This window comes from Oncorhynchus mykiss, chromosome 5 (assembly GCF_013265735.2).
Source record: "Oncorhynchus mykiss isolate Arlee chromosome 5, USDA_OmykA_1.1, whole genome shotgun sequence".
Classification (NCBI taxonomy): domain Eukaryota; kingdom Metazoa; phylum Chordata; class Actinopteri; order Salmoniformes; family Salmonidae; genus Oncorhynchus; species Oncorhynchus mykiss.
This window is the reverse complement of record NC_048569.1, coordinates 3,004,340-3,021,172: the sequence shown is the minus strand read 5'-3', so window position 1 is coordinate 3,021,172 and position 16,833 is coordinate 3,004,340. Positions and strand designations below refer to the sequence as shown.

General features: G+C 45.1%; 1 protein-coding gene across 1 annotated transcript in view; it reads right to left on the bottom strand.

Annotated features, from left to right (window-relative positions):
* Positions 1 to 3,884: 3,884 nt before the first annotated feature.
* Positions 3,885 to 16,833, bottom strand: part of LOC118964552 (ciliary neurotrophic factor receptor subunit alpha-like) — a 361,591-nt gene continuing 348,642 nt past the window's right edge. Inside the window, exon 9 of the mRNA XM_036976606.1 lies at positions 3,885 to 6,146. Coding sequence (XP_036832501.1) covers position 6,146 — 1 coding nt within the window. The 3' untranslated portion in view covers positions 3,885 to 6,145. The remainder of the gene's footprint in view (positions 6,147 to 16,833) is intronic.

Sequence of the window (16,833 nt, the reverse complement as noted above, 5' to 3'; positions counted from 1 at the left end):
TGGATTGCTTTCGCTGTAAGGCATAATTTCAAAATCTGAGACGACAGGTGGATTAACAAAAGGCTAAACTGTGTTTTGCAATATTGCACTTGTGATTTCATGAATATGAATATTTTTTGTAATATTATTTGACTGTTGTGCTATGCTATTCAGCGGTTGCTGACGAAAATTATCCCGCGACAGGGATGGGTAGCGACAGGGATGGGTAGCATACCCCCTGAGTCCCTCCCTGTTTCACACCTGGTAGTTTGGTGGATGGGACTACCAGCTCTATGCGACCTAGAGGGCAACCAGTGGGTCCATCACCTCTATACAATGTTGCTTGTAGGATGACAATTTCTGTTTTTCTGATTTCTTTGCTGAAGTCCAGGTTCCTGCTCATTAGGCCAAAAGCAGATGATCTAAGGCTTGGATATTCCAGGATGAAATAGTGAAGGCTTTGTGTTCCATAAAGTGTCCAATGTTGTTAGTGGTGTGGTTTGGGCTTCTCTCTCTTTCCACTCCTTCTCTCTCTCTCTCTCTCTTTCCAGCCTCTATCTCTTTACTCTCCCTCTTTCCTCTCCGTCTCTCTCCTCTCCGCCTCTATCATCTCTGTCTCTTTCTCTCTTTCCTGTGTCTCTCTTTTATCTCTGCCTGTCTGTGACTGGACAGGGTCAGTCTGGGTGTCCAATACTCTGATGTGATTGGTCGAGAAAGAGACCAAAGTATAACTGAGTGTTCTATTCCAATGATCTTCTACAGACTCCTTTCCTCACTCTCACTTTTTTGGACTAAAAAGTACCAAGTCTTGAATCCTACTACACCGGATCTGACGCTCATTGGATGTGGCAGGGCTTGAAAACTATTACGAATGACAAATGGAAACCCAGCCGCAAGCTGCCCAGAGACACGAGCCTACCAGACAAGCTAAATGCCTTTCATGCTCACATCGAGGCAAGCAACACTGAAGCATGCATGAGAGCACCAGCTGTTCCTAACAACTATGCGATAACTCTCTCTGTAGCCGATGTGAGTAAGACCTTTAAACGGGTCAACATTCACAAAGCCACGGGGCCAGATGGATTACCAGGACATGTTTTCAAAGCATGAGCGGACCAGGAAGTATACTCGGACCAACTGGCAAGTTTCTTCACTGACATTTTCAACCTCTCCCTGACCAAGTCTGTAATACCTACGTTTCAAACAGAATACCATATTCCCTGTGCCCAAGAAAGCGAAGGAAACCTGCCTAAATGATTACCACCCTGTAGCACGTCGGTAGCCATGAAGTGCTTTGAAAGGCTGGTCATGACTCACATCAACACCGCACTCCACACTTCCCTTTCCCACCTGGACAAAAGGAACACCTCAGGACTCTTTGGACTAAACATCTCCCTCTGCAACTGTATCCTTGACTTCATGACGGGCAGCCCCAAGTTGGTAAAGGTAGGTAACAACACATTCGCCACGCTGATCCTCAACGCAGGGATGCGTGCTTAGTCCCCTCATGTACTTCCTGTTCACCCATGACTGCGTGGTCAAGCCCGACTCCAACACCATCATTAAGTTTGCTGACAACACAACAGTGGTAGGCCTGATCACCGACAATGATGAGACAGCCTTTAGGGAGGTGGTTAGAGACCTGAGAGTGTGGTGCCAGGACAACAACCTCTCCCTCAATGTGAGCAAGACAAATGAGCGGATCATGGATTACAGGAAAAGGAGGACTGAACCGGCCCCCATTCTCATCAATGGGGCTGTAGTGGTGCGGGTTGAGAGTTTCAAGTTCCTTGGTGTCCACATCACCAACACACTAACATGTTCCAAATACACCAAGACAGTCCTGAAGAGGGCACGACAACACCTTTTCCCCCTCAGGAGACTGAAAAGATTTGGCATGGGTCCCCAGATCCTCAAAAAGTTCTACAGCTGCACCATCGAGAGCATCCTGACCGGTTGCATCACCACCTGGTATAGCAACTGCTCGGCTTCTTACCATAAGGCGCTACAGAGGGTAGTGTACATCACTGGGGTCAAGCTTCCTGCCATCCAGTAAATATATAATAGGCGGTGTCAGAGGAAGGCCCAAAGAATTGTCAAAGACTCCAGCCACCCCAGTCAGAGACTGTTCTCTCTGCTACCACACGGCAAGCAGTACCAGAGCGTCAAGTCTAGGTCCAAAAGGCTCCTGAACAGCTTCTACTCCCAAGCCATAAGACTGCTGAACAATTAATCAAATGGCCACCGAGACTATTTATATTGTACTTTTTTTGATTTTATTTCATTTTTTTAAACTTTAGTTTATTTAGTAAGTCATTTCTTTACTCTATTTCTTGAACTGCGTCGGTGGTTAAGGGCTTGTAAGTCAGCATTTTACGGTAAGATCCACACCTTTTGTATTCGACACAAATACAATTTGATTTGATATAAACATCACCTGGAGGGGCTTCCTCTCTCCCTGTCTGACAAACTATCAAGGGATCACTTTTGATATTAAAATACGGATAGAAACAAACAGGGATGTCTTCTGTAATGGGCACAGCTCAAACAGCACTACCATAGCCATATGCATATTGCACAGTATGAGAATGTGTTATGCAGTTACCGACAGAAAGAAAACACAGAGAGATGCTACTCATTGTGAAATGGTCACATTTAATGAACAACCTCTCATTGTATATATATATATATCTATAAAAATAACCCACGTACAGGTTACAAGAATCTAAAGCTAATACATTATTAAATAATACACATTCTTTTCATTTTAAAGATACATATCATAGTTTTTACAAAATATGATCATGGAGAATTAAGCCGTTCTGAATGTCTGAAAAAACAATCTTGTGTGTGTGTAGATCCTGTGTGTGTAGATCCTGTGTGTGTAGATCCTATGTGTGTATATCCTATGCGTGTAGATCCTGTGTGTGTGTAGATCCTGTGTGTGTAGATCCTGTGTGTGTGTAGATCCTGTGTGTGTAGATCCTGTGTGTATAGATCCTATGTGTGTAGATCCTGTGTGTGTAGATCCTGTGTGTGTGTGTGTAGATCCTGTGTGTGTGTGTGTAGATCCTGTGTGTGTAGATCCTCTGTGTGTGTGTCTAGATCCTGTGTGTAGATCCTGTGTGTGTGTGTAGATCCTGTGTGTGTAGACCCTGTGTGTAGATCCTATGTGTGTAGATCCTGTGTGTGTGTAGATCCTATGTGTGTAGATCCTGTGTGTGTGTAGTTCCTATGTGTGTGTGTAGTTCCTATGTGTGTGTGTGTAGTTCCTATGTGTGTGTAGATCCTGTGTGTGTGTAGTTCCTATGTGTGTGTGTGTAGTTCCTATGTGTGTGTGTAGTTCATATGTGTGTGTGTAGATCCTGTGTGTGTGTGTGTAGATCCTATGTGTGTGTGTAGATCCTGTGTGTGTGTGTAGATCCTGTGTGTGTGTGTGTGTGTAGATCCTATGTGTGTGTGTGTAGATCCTGTGTGTGTGTGTAGATCCTGTGTGTGTGTGTAGGTCCTGTGTGTGTGTAGATCCTGTGTGTGTGTAGGTCCTGTGTGTGTGTGTGTAGGTCCTGTGCGTGTGTGTAGGTCCTGTGTGTGTGTGTGTAGATCATGTGTGTGTGTGTGTAGATTCTGTGTATGTGTAGATGCTGTGTGTGTGTGTAGGTCCTGTGTGTGTGTGTAGGTCCTGTGTGTGTGTGTAGATCATGTGTGTGTGTGTGTAGATCCTGTGTGTGTGTAGATCCTGTGTGTGTGTAGATCCTGTGTATGTGTAGATGCTGTGTGTGTGTGTAGGTCCTTTGTGTGTGTAGGTCCTGTGTGTGTGTGTAGATCCTGTGTGTGTGTAGATCCTGTGTGTGCGTAGATCCTGTGTATGTGTAGATGCTGTGTGTGTGTGTGTGTGTGTGTGTGTGTGTGTGTGTGTGTGTGTAGGTCCTGTGTGTGTATTTTATTATTCAATATTAAACATGTAATAAAGCACAACAGTATTCCTTGTAATAATATGAACTTGTGATATTGGCTATTAAAATGTAAACTGCAAAAACACATTTTGAAAAGTCAATGGAACTATAAATTAAACTCTTGTCTTTCTACAAATTGTATAGTCCACCTGCCAGAGGACTGAGGGCCTAATCGAGAGCTTGTCTTTCTACAGAGTATATAGTCCACCTGCCAGAGGACTGAGGGCCTAATCGAGAGCTTGTCTTTCTACAGAGTATATAGTCCACCTGCCAGAGGACTGAGGGCCTAATCGAGAGCTTGTCTTTCTACAGAGTATATAGTCCACCTGCCAGAGGACTGAGGGCCTAATCGAGAGCTTGTCTTTCTACAGAGTATATAGTCCACCTGCCAGAGGACTGAGGGCCTAATCGAGAGCTTGTCTTTCTACAGAGTATATAGTCCACCTGCCAGAGGACTGAGGGCCTAATCGAGAGCTTGTCTTTCTACAGAGTATATAGTCCACCTGCCAGAGGACTGAGGGCCTAATCGAGAGCTTGTCTTTCTACAGAGTATATAGTCCACCTGCCAGAGGACTGAGGGCCTAATCGAGAGCTTGTCTTTCTACAGAGTATATAGTCCACCTGCCAGAGGACTGAGGGCCTAATCGAGAGCTTGTCTTTCTACAGAGTATATAGTCCACCTGCCAGAGGACTGAGGGCCTAATCGAGAGCTTGTCTTTCTACAGAGTATATAGTCCACCTGCCAGAGGACTGAGGGCCTAATCGAGAGCTTGGAATTGAATGGTTCTATCTGCATTTATGTTATTGAGTTATTGAAATATATATTTTTGTTCTGTACAATGTCTACCTATATAGTGCTGTAAATATGTTGGTAAAGACTACACGTTAAAATTGATCACACCGTTCAAACCAATGAGGTTTCGGAACATTAAAGCCAATTACCTCAGAATCAACTTTTTGCTGATATACCCTTATTCTTTTAAAGTCATGTATTGTATGGTAATCTACTTCCTCAAATAGTAAAGTCGCAAACAGACGACGATGATGGAGATGAATTGCTCTCAAATCCACTGTGTTTTAACAGCTCTACTCTCTTGGTGATCGCTGGGTGCAATAGAAAGCTATAGAACTCTTATTCAGGATTTCTCCAAAGTGTGTTTTAGTTCTCTGTTATGTTGTTGTTTATGTCATGTGTTGTTGTTTATATCGTGACGTCATGTTGGTTGTCGGATGTCAGATACAGAATCCTGGAATTCTCTGGGTTCCATCCCTTCTACACAGGCACAGGCTTAAGGAAGCTGAGGATTGTGGGAAACCTTCTCCAAGACAAGTCTTTGGCATGATGAGTTAGCTGTATGTCACCACAAATGATGACAAACGGGATCTTGGGATCTCTTACAAGTGTCTCAAAATTCACTGAATAATGAATGAAAAAGTTTTTTGTTTTTTTACTTGGAGAATGGAATCAGTCCACTGTGCTGCTGAGGATAAGTCTTAACAGTCTCAGATCCACTAACAAGCCTGGAGCTCCATGGAGACACAGTCCTGCTTCTGTGTTGTCCAATCAATGATGTCTGCTTCTGTGGTGTCCAATCAATGATGTCTGCTTCTGTGTTGTCCAATCAATGATGTCTGCTTCTGAGGTGTCCAATCAATGATGTCTGCTTCTGAGGTGTCCAATCAATGATGTCTGCTTCTGTGTTGTCCAATCAATGATGTCTGCTTCTGTGTTGTCCAATCAATGATGTCTGCTTCTGTGTTGTCCAATCAATGATGTCTGCTTCTGAGGTGTCCAATCAATGATGTCTGCTTCTGAGATGTCCAATCAATGATGTCTGCTTCTGTGTTGTCCAATCAATGATGTCTGCTTCTGAGGTGTCCAATCAATGATGTCTGCTTCTGAGATGTCCAATCAATGATGTCTGCTTCTGTGTTGTCCAATCAATGATGTCTGCTTCTGTGTTGTCCAATCAATGATGTCTGCTTCTGTGCAGTACTGTAGTTCTGCTGTTAGTACCTGCTGTTGTTGTTGTGAGTAGTTGATGGGGGTTTGTTTCTGTAGAAAACTTTTCTTTTAACTTTGACTTCATCACATCTTCACTTTCTATTTAATGTTGTGTGAAACTTGAAATAAATGATCAATGCAGGATGTCCATTAATATGTGCAAAATAGACGAAGAAGACTCCTCAATTTCTTCCACAGGAATAAAACATCTGAGAGAGGGAGATAGAGAGAACAGAGTTAGAAACAGAGTACTAGCATATAGAGCATTATAACAACAGTATCTATGTATTGTCTGTCTGTCTGATTCAAACCAACACTGGTGTTTAGATTGGTTACTGACATGAACCAACCTAACCCTCCTCTACATTATCAGAGTCTACCTAACTACAATGGGGTGTTCCAGTGTAGATCAGAGTCTACCAGAGTCTACCTAACTACCAGGGGTGTTCCAGTGTAGATCAGAGTCTACCTAACTACCAGAGGTGTTCCAGTGTAGATCAGAGTCTACCTAACTACAATGGGGTGTTCCAGAGTAGATCAGAGTCTATCAGAGCCTACCTAACTACCAGGGGTGTACCAGTGTAGATCAGAGTCTATCAGAGTCTACCTAACTACCAGGGGTGTTCCAGTGTAGATCAGAGTCTACCTAACTACCAGGGGTGTTCCAGTGTAGATCAGAGTCTACCTAACTACCAGGGGTGTTCCAGTGCATATCAGAGTCTACCAGAGTCTACCTAACTACCAGGGGTGTTCCAGTGTAGATCAGACTCTACCTAACTACCAGGGGTGTACCAGTGTAGATCAGAGTCTACCTAACTACCAGGGTGTTCCAGTGTAGATCAGAGTCTATCAGAGTCTTCCAGAGTCTACCTAACTACCAGGGGTGTTCCAGTGTAGATCAGAGTCTACCTAACTACCAGGGGTGTACCAGTGTAGATCAGAGTCTACCTAACTACCAGGGGTGTACCAGTGTAGATCAGAGTCTATCAGAGTCTACCAGAGTCTACCTAACTACCAGGGGTGTTCCAGTGTAGATCAGAGTCTACCGAACTACCAGGGGTGTTCCAGTGTAGATCAGAGTCTATCAGAGTCTACCAGATTCTACCTAACTATCAGGGGTGTTCCAGTGTAGATCAGAGTCTACCTAACTACCAGGGGTGTTCCAGTGTAGATCAGAGTCTACCTAACTACCAGGGGTGTTCCAGTGTAGATCAGAGTCTACCTAACTACCAGGGGTGTTCCAGTGTAGATCAGAGTCTACCTAACTACCAGGGGTGTTCCAGTGTAGATCAGAGTCTACCTAACTACCAGGGGTGTTCCAGTGTAGATCAGAGTCTACCGAACTACCAGGGGTGTTCCAGTGTAGATCAGAGTCTATCAGAGTCTACCAGATTCTACCTAACTACCAGGGGTGTTCCAGTGTAGATCAGAGTCTATCAGAGTCTACCAGATTCTACCTAACTACCAGGGGTGTTCCAGTGTAGATCAGAGTCTACCTAACTACCAGGGGTGTTCCAGTGTAGATCAGAGTCTACCTAACTACCAGGGGTGTTCCAGTGTAGATCAGAGTCTACCTAACTACCAGGGGTGTTCCAGTGTAGATCAGAGTCTACCTAACTACCAGGGGTGTTCCAGTGTAGATCAGAGTATACCTAACTACCAGGGGTGTTCCAGTGTAGATCAGAGTCTACCTAACTACCAGGGGTGTTCCAGTGTAGATCAGAGTCTACCGAACTACCAGGGGTGTTCCAGTGTAGATCAGAGTCTATCAGAGTCTACCAGATTCTACCTAACTACCAGGGGTGTTCCAGTGTAGATCAGAGTCTATCAGAGTCTACCAGATTCTACCTAACTACCAGGGGTGTTCCAGTGTAGATCAGAGTCTATCAGAGTCTACCAGATTCTACCTAACTACCAGGGGTGTTCCAGTGTAGATCAGAGTCTATCAGAGTCTACCAGATTCTACCTAACTACCAGGGGTGTTCCAGTGTAGATCAGAGTCTATCAGAGTCTACCAGATTCTACCGAACTACCAGGGGTGTTCCAGTGTAGATCAGAGTCTATCAGAGTCTACCAGATTCTACCTAACTACCAGTGGTGTTCCAGTGTAGATCAGAGTCTATCAGAGTCTACCAGATTCTACCTAACTACCAGGGGTGTTCCAGTGTAGATCAGAGTCTACCTAACTACCAGGGGTGTTCCAGTGTAGATCAGAGTCTACCTAACTACCAGTGGTGTTCCAGTGTAGATCAGAGTCTACCTAACTACCAGGGGTGTTCCAGTGTAGATCAGAGTCTACCTAACTACCAGGGGTGTTCCAGTGTAGATCAGAGTCTACCTAACTACCAGGGGTGTTCCAGTGTAGATCAGAGTCTATCAGAGTCTTCCAGATTCTACCTAACTACCAGGGGTGTTCCAGTGTAGATCAGAGTCTACCTAACTACCAGGGGTGTTCCAGTGTAGATCAGAGTCTACCTAACTACCAGGGGTGTTCCAGTGTAGATCAGAGTCTACCTAACTACCAGGGGTGTTCCAGTGTAGATCAGAGTCTACCTAACTACCAGGGGTGTTCCAGTGTAGATCAGAGTCTACCTAACTACCAGAGGTGTTCCAGTGTAGATCAGAGTCTACCTAACTACCAGGGGTGTTCCAGTGTAGATCAGAGTCTACCTAACTACCAGGGGTGTTCCAGTGTAGATCAGAGTCTACCTAACTACCAGGGGTGTTCCAGTGTAGATCAGAGTCTACCTATCTATCAGGTTGTGCTCTGAAACAGAACAGGCACCAGATTGTTAATGCGTTGAAGCAGGGTTAATGACCTGACATTTCACTGGTCCCCAAAGAGGGTAAGAGAGACGCTTACATTCCTCTAACCACCAGACAGATAAATATGTCTAATTTTGAATCTGTTCCTGTTTGAGAAAGGTTGACTTTCATCAAGAACTGCTTTATAATAACTACCGATATCAACTGGTGTGAATGTATAAAGACAACTATAGTTATGAATGTGCAATGAGTCTGATAAAACCTGTCACATGGGCCAACACTGAATCTGATAAGGTCTGTCACATGGGCCCACACTGAGTCTGATAAGGTCTGTCACATGGGCCAACACTGAGTCTGATAAGACCTGTCACATGGGCAACACTGAGTCTGATAAGGCCTGTCACATGGGCCAACACTGAGTCTGAAAAAGACCTGTCACATGGGCCAACACTGAGTATACAAAACATTAGGAACCTGTTCGTTCCACGACATAGAATGGCCAGGTGAATCCAGGTGAAAGCTATCATCCCTTATTGATGTCACTTGTTAAATCCATTTCAAATTGCGTAGTTGAAGGGGACGAGACAGGTTAATGGCTTGAATCCCGCTAACGGGATCGATATGACAACAGCCAGTGAAAGTGCAGGGCGCCAAATTCAAAACAACAGAAATCTCATGATTAAAATTCCTCAAACATAGAAGTATTTTACACCATTTTTTAAAGATAAACTTGTTGTTAATCCCACCACAGTGTCCGATTTCAAAAAGGCTTAACGACAAAAGCACACCAAACGATTATGTTAGGTCTACACAGCCATTTTTCCAGCCAAAGGGCGGAGTCACAAAAAGCAGAAATAAAGATAAAAGTAATAACAAACCCTTTGATGATCTTCATCAGATAGCACTCATATGACTTCATGTTAGACAACACATGTATGTTTTGTTCATATTTATATACAAACATCTTTACATTGGCGCGTTATGTTGAGTAGTTCCAAAACATCCGGTGATTTTGCAGAGAGCCACATCAATTTACAGAAATACTCACAATAAACCAGCTCATGCCACTCTGCAAGACCACTGACTCATTCAGCTCCCATTCCCCCCTCCTTCACAGTAGAAGCATCAAACAAGGTTCTAAAGACTGTTGACATCTAGTGGAAGCCTTAGGAAGTGCAATTTGACCACATATACACTGTATATTTGATAGACAAAGAGTTGAAAAACTACAAACCTCAGATTTCCCTCTTCCTGGTGGATTTTTTCTCAGGTTTTTGCCTGCCATATGAGTTATGTTATACTCACAGACATCATTCAAGCAGTTTTAGAAACTTCAGAGTGTTTTCTATCCGAATCTACTAATAATATGCATATATTAGCAACTGGGCCTGAGTAGTAGGCAGTTTACTCTGGGCACCTTAATCATCCAAGCTACTCAATATTGCCCCCAGCCATAAGAAGTTAAAGTCTGTAGGTAAACAGCCGCTGTGCTACTGATGGCTATTTAACAGTCTGATGGCCTTGAGATAGAAGCTGTTTTTTATTCTCTCGGTCCCAGCTTTGATGCACCTGTACTGACCTCGCCTTCTGGATAATAGCGGGGTGAACAGGTCTTGGCTCGGGTGGTTGTTGTCCTTGATGATCTTTATGGCCTTCCTGTGACATCGGGTGGTGTAGGTGTCCTGGAGGGCAGGTAGTTTGCCCCGGTGATGCGTTGTGCAGACCTCACTACCCTCTGGAGAGCCTTACGGTTGAGGGCAGTGCAGTTGCGTTACCAGGCAGTGATACAGCCCGACAGGATGCTCTCGACGGTGCATCTGTAAAGGTTAGTGGTTGTTTTCTGTGATTCTTCACCACGCTGTCTGTGTGGGTGGGACCATTTCAGTTCGTCGGTGACGTGTACTCCGAGGAACTTAAAAAACGTTCCACCTTCTCCACTGCTTTCCCGTCGATTTGGATAGGGGGGTGCTCCCTTTGCTGTTTCCTGAAGTCCACAATCATCTATTTTGTTTTGCTGACATTGAGTGAGAGGTTATTTTCCTGACACCACAATCCGAGGGCCCTCACCTCCTCCCTGTAGACTGTCTCGTCATTGTCGGTAATTAAGCCTACCACTGTTGTGTCGTCTGCAAACTTGACACTTGTGTTGGAGGTATGCATGGCCACACAGTAGTGGGTGAACAGGGAGTACAGGACGGGGCTGAGAATGCACCCTTGTGGGGCCCCAGTGCTGAGGATCAGCGGAGTGGAGATGTTGTTTCCTACCTTCACCACCTGGGGGCGGCACGTCAGGACGTCCAGGACACAGTTGCACAGGGCGGGATCGAGACCCAGTGTCTCAAGCTTGATGACGAGTTTTTGAAGGGTACTTTGGTGTTGAATGCTGAGCTGTAGTCAATGAACAGTGTTCTTATATAGGTATTCCTCTTGTCCAGATGGGTTAGGGCAGTGTGCAGTGTGATGGCTATTGCATCATCTGTGGACCTTTTGAAGCGGTAAGCAAATTGAAGTGGGTCTAAGGTGACAGGTAAGATGGAGGTGATATGGTCCTTGACTAGTCTCTCAAAGCACTTCATGATGACAGAAGCGAGTGCTACGGGGCGATAGTCATTTAGTTCAGTTACCTTAGCTTACTTGGGAACTGGAATAATGGTGGCCATCTTGAAGCATGTGGGGACAGCAGACTGGGATAGGGATTGATTAAATATGTCCATAAACACACCAGCCAGCTGGTCTGCTTGTTCTGTTCTGAGGACGCGGCAAGGGATACCGTCTGGGCCGGCAGCCTTTTAAATGTTTTATTCACGTTGGCCATGGAGAAGGAGAGCCCAAAGTCTTTGGTAGTGGGCCGCGTTGGTGTATTGTCCTCAAAGCGCACAAAGCAAGATGTCCGCGACTGGTTTTTGTTTTGCAATCTGTGATTGTCTGTAGAAGCTGCCCCATACGCCTCGTAACTGAGCCGTTGAATTGCGACTCCACTTTGTCTGTATACTCTGCTTGTTTGATTGCCTTAAGGAAGGAATAACTACACTGTTTGTATTCAACCATATTCCCAGTTGCCTAGCCATGATTAAATGCGATGTTTCGTCCTTTCAGTTTTGCGCGAATGCTGCCATCAATCCATGGTTTCTGGTTTGGGAAGCTTTCCATTGTCACAGTGGGTACAACATCTCCTATACACTTCCTTATAACCTCGCTCACCGAGTCAGCGTTGTTCTCTGAGGCTATCTGGAACATATCCCAGTCCACGTGATCGAAGCAATCTTGAAGCGTGGAATCTGATTGGTCAGACCTGTGTTGGATAGACCTAAGCACGGGCGCTTCCTGTTTTAGTTTCTACCTATAGGAGGGGAACAACAAGCTGGAGTCATGGTCAGATTTGCCAAAAGGAGGGTGGTGGGGGCATTGCGGAAGTTAGAGTTGTGTTACTCGCTCGTGTACTGCAATCGATATGCTGATAGAATTTAGGTAGACTTGTTCTCAAATTAGCTTTGTGAAAATCCCCTGCTACAGTAAATGCAGCCTTAGGATTAATGGTTTCCAGTTTGCATAAAGTCCAGTAAAGTTCCTTGATGGCTGTTTTGGTATCCGCTTGCGGGGGGATATACACAGCTGTGACGATAACCGAGGAGAGTTCTCTTGGGAGATAATACGGTCAGCATTTGATTGTGAGGAATTCTAGATCAGGTGAACAAAAGGACTTGAGTTCTTGTATGTTGTTACAATTACACCATGAGTCATGAAACATACACCACCCCGACCTTCTTCTTACTGGAGAGATGTTTATACCTGTCGGCGCGATGCTTTTGGCTGAACTGACTCTGACATGTCCCAGCGAGTAATATACTGGGAAGCGGTGGGTGGTGTGCACGCATCTGAAGCCTTATTGGAAGACCGCACCGGCACCCTCTCCTCTGACTGCGTTGTTTTGGGTCGGCCTCTGGAATCAGTTCAAATGCCCAGGGAGGTGCAGACAAAGGATCCGCTTTGGGAAAGTCTAATTTAAGCATCAGCTGTCAGAGCAGCTTAACGATCACTGTAACCTGTAAATAGCACACCCAACTCCCCATATTGTACTTATCCTCTTGCTCCCCCCAGTATCTCTACTTGCACATCATCATCTGCACATCGAGAGTGAACGCTGCCTTTACCGTCAATATTACTTGACAACGTGCAATCATTGGACAATAAACTAGACGAGGTAAGATCACGAATATTCTACCAACAGGACATCAAGAACTGTAATATCCTAAGTTTCACGGAAACGTGGCTGAATGACGACATGGATATTCAGTTAGTGGGATATACGGGGGGGGCTGTCTGTGCATATTTGTAAACAAAAGCTGATGCACGAAATCCGAGGAAGTCTCCAGATTTTGCTCACCTGAAGTAGAGTATATTATGAAAAATTGCAGGCCACACTACGTGCCAAGAGAGTTTTCAGCTATACTTTTCATGGCTGTTTATTCACCTCCACAGACGGACTCTAACCCGGAAGCTTACAAGAAATCCTGCTATGCCCTGCGACGAAACATCAAACAGGCAAAGCGTCAATACAGGGCTAAGATTGAATCATACTACACTGGCCCTGACACTCGTCTTATGTGGCAGAGCTTGCAAACTATTACAGACTACAAAGGGAAGCTCCTTGGTGTCCATATCAACAGCAAACTAGAATTGTCCAAACACACCAAGACAGTTGCGAAGAGGGCACGGCAAAGCCTATTCCCCCTCAGGAAACTAAAATGATTTGGCATGGGTCCTGAGATCCTCAAAAGGTTCTACAGCTGCAACATCAAGAGCATTGCATCACTGTTGCATCACTGCCTGGTATGGCAATTGCTCGGCCTCCGACTGCAAGGCACTACAGAGGGCCTGTCATCAAGGACCTCTACACCAGGCGGTATCAGAAGGCCCTAAAAATTGTCAAAGACCCCAGCCACCCCAGTCATAGACTGTTCTCTCTACTTACGCATGTTAAGCGGTACCAGAGAGCCAAGTCTAGGACAAAAAGGCTCCTCAACTATTTTTATCCCCAAGTCATAAGCCTCCTGAACAGGTAATCAAATGGTTGCCTGGACTATTTGCATTGTGTTCCCCCACCCAACCCCTCTTTACACTACTGCTACTCTCTGTTCATCAAATATGCATAGTCACTTTAACCATATCTACATGTACATACTACCTCAATCAGCCTGACTAACCGGTGTCTGTATATAACCTCTCTACTGTATGTAGCCTCGCTGTTTTTCACTGTCTTTTTACTGTTGTTTTTATTTCTTTAGTTACCCATTGTTCACCTAATACCTTTTTTGCACTGTTGGTTAGAGCCTGTAAGTAAGCATTTCACTGTGAGGTCTACACCTGTTGTATCCTGTGCATGTGACAAATAAACGTTGATTTGATCTATCACTCTATCAGTGTTAATGATAAATTGTAATTATTTCGCCTCTAGGTCCTATTTATTGCCTTACCTCCCTACTCTTCTACATTTGCACACACTGTACATAGATTTTTCTATTGTGTTTTTGACTGTTTGTTTGTTTATGTGTAACTCTGTGTTATTGTTTGTGTTGTACTGCTTTGCTTTATCTTGGCCAGGTTGCAGTTGAAAATGAGAAGTTGTTCTCAACTTGCCTAAATAAATAAAGGTGAAATAAAAATATATTCCTGATCGTAATTCTGGTTGTGCTGCTAAGTTGACGTCTCTCTGATATCCAATAGTTCTTCCTGGGTGTATGTAATACACTTACGGTTTTATGGGCTACCAAAAACCAACATAGAGCACAGTAATCTAAGGACTAGAAGCATTGAAATCCTACATTAAAAGCATCTTAAATAAGTGTGTCTTCAGCAGGGATATAAAAGAGGCCCTGAATCTGCAGGCCTGATCTCCTCTGGCAGACCATTCCAAATTCTATGGGTCCTAATGGTAAATGTCTAGTCGCCTTCATTTTCAATCTAGACTTTGAAATGGCCAACAGTGGACTGCCAGACAATCTAAGGCTGTGACCAGGCTCATAGGCAGATGAATGGTCAACAGTGGCCTGCAAGAGGATCTCAGGCTGTCCTGGCTCGTCGGGAGATGAATGGTCAACAGTGGCCTGCAGGGGGATCTCAGGCTGGTCGGGAGATGAATGGTCAACAGTGGCCTGCAGGGGGATCTCAGGCTGGTCAGGAGATGAATGGTCAACAGTGGCCTGCAGGGGGATCTCAGGCTGGTCAGGAGATGAATGGTCAACAGTGGCCTGCAGGGGGATCTCAGGCTGGTCGGGAGATTAATGGTCAACAGTGGCCTGCAGGGGGATCTCAGGCTGTGTCCTGGCTCGTCGGGAGATGATTGGTCAACAGTGCCCTGCAGGGGGATCTCAGGCTGGTCGGGAGATGAATGGTCAACAGTGGCCTGCAGGGGGATCTCAGGCTGGTCAGGAGATGAATGGTCAGAGATATAGAATGGGGCTAAACCAAGCCTAGTCTGAAACATGATTAATACAATGTTAAAATCTATTCTAAATGTAACTGGTAGCCAGCTTAGAGATGCTAAAACAGATGTGATATAGTTACATTTCCTGGTGCATATTAGAAGCCAAGCTGCAGAACTAACTGTAGACGATGGAGTGATATTTGACTGAGAAAGAGTTAGAGTAATCTAGATGTGAGGAAATAAAAACATCCATTTCTCCAGATCAGTGACAGATATAATACTTAAACAGATATAAGACTTTAGCCACATTTCTTAGACGCTAAAGAGGCGTCCGTTTGAGATGCAGCCCCTGAAAGGGAGCTGGCAGGTGAGTCATATTAAACCCTGCCTTGCCTTATCATCTCATTACGCATGGAGTAATTTACACTGAAAATTAACCTGAGCTGCATCCCAAATGGGCCTTGCCATTGTTATCCTGTCTTTATGGATAGAAGTCACATTTCACATGCATAAAAGACATATCATGCTGCCTCAGTCCTCTTGAGGAAATAGGAGCAGCAAATTGCCCCGAGGCGGTATGAGGAAATATCTTTTACAGTTTGACGTAACCCCCCATGGATCAACCAATCATACGTGGACCATTATGGATCAGCCAATTGACTCGCTTCCTGTGATGTGGTGTTTGTTTTAAACTGTTAGCTGGAGCAGATGTTTTTCTACTGTATCGTCTCCTCTTCATCCTCCTCATCCTCCTCCTCATCCCCTGTACTTTACTGGGCGACTCAGGTTTATAGGTCCCAGGACGGTGATACACCAAAACATCACACAGAGAAGAGCCAAACTGATCTGTTAATGTTCTGTTACTGTCTCAATCAACCCTTGTTTTCCAGTGTTCTTCGGAGAGGGAATGGCCCTCGTTTTCCAGTGTCCTTCGGAGAGGGAATGGCCCTCGTTTTCCAGTGTCCTTCGGAGAGGGAATGGCCCTCGTTTTCCAGTGTCCTTCGGAGAGGGAATGTCCCTCGTTTTCCAGTGTCCTTCGGAGAGGGAATGGCCGTCGTTTTCCAGTGTCCCTCTGTGAGGGAATGTCCCTCGTTTTCCAGTGTCACTCGGAGTGGGAATTTCCCTCGTTTTCCAGTGTCCTTCGGAGAGGGAATGGCTCTCGTTTTCCAGTGTCCTCCGGAGAGGGAATGGCCATCGTTTTCCAGTGTCCTTCGGAGAGGGAATGGCCCTCGTTTTCCAGTGTCCTTCGGAGAGGGAATGGCCCTCGTTTTCCAGTGTCCTTCGGAGAGGGAATGTCCCTCGTTTTCCAGTGTCCTTCGGAGAGGGAATGGCCGTCGTTTTCCAGTGTCCCTCTGTGAGGGAATGTCCCTCGTTTTCCAGTGTCCCTCGGAGTGGGAATTTCCCTCGTTTTCCAGTGTCCTTCGGAGAGGGAATGGCTCTCGTTTTCCAGTGTCCTCCGGAGAGGGAATGGCCCTCGTTTTCCAGTGTCCTTCGGAGAGGGACTGGCCCTCGTTTTCCAGTGACCTTCGGAGAGGGAATGGCCCTCGTTTTCCAGTGTCCCTCAGTGAGGGAATTGGCCTCATTTTCCAGTGAGGGAATGGCACTCAAATGTAGAACTTTTAATGACGTCTTGCTTTTTGTCTTTGCCCAACGTTTTTTGTAAGGTCCTGACATTTTTATCTGCACCTGTCTGGTTGAAAGTCTCC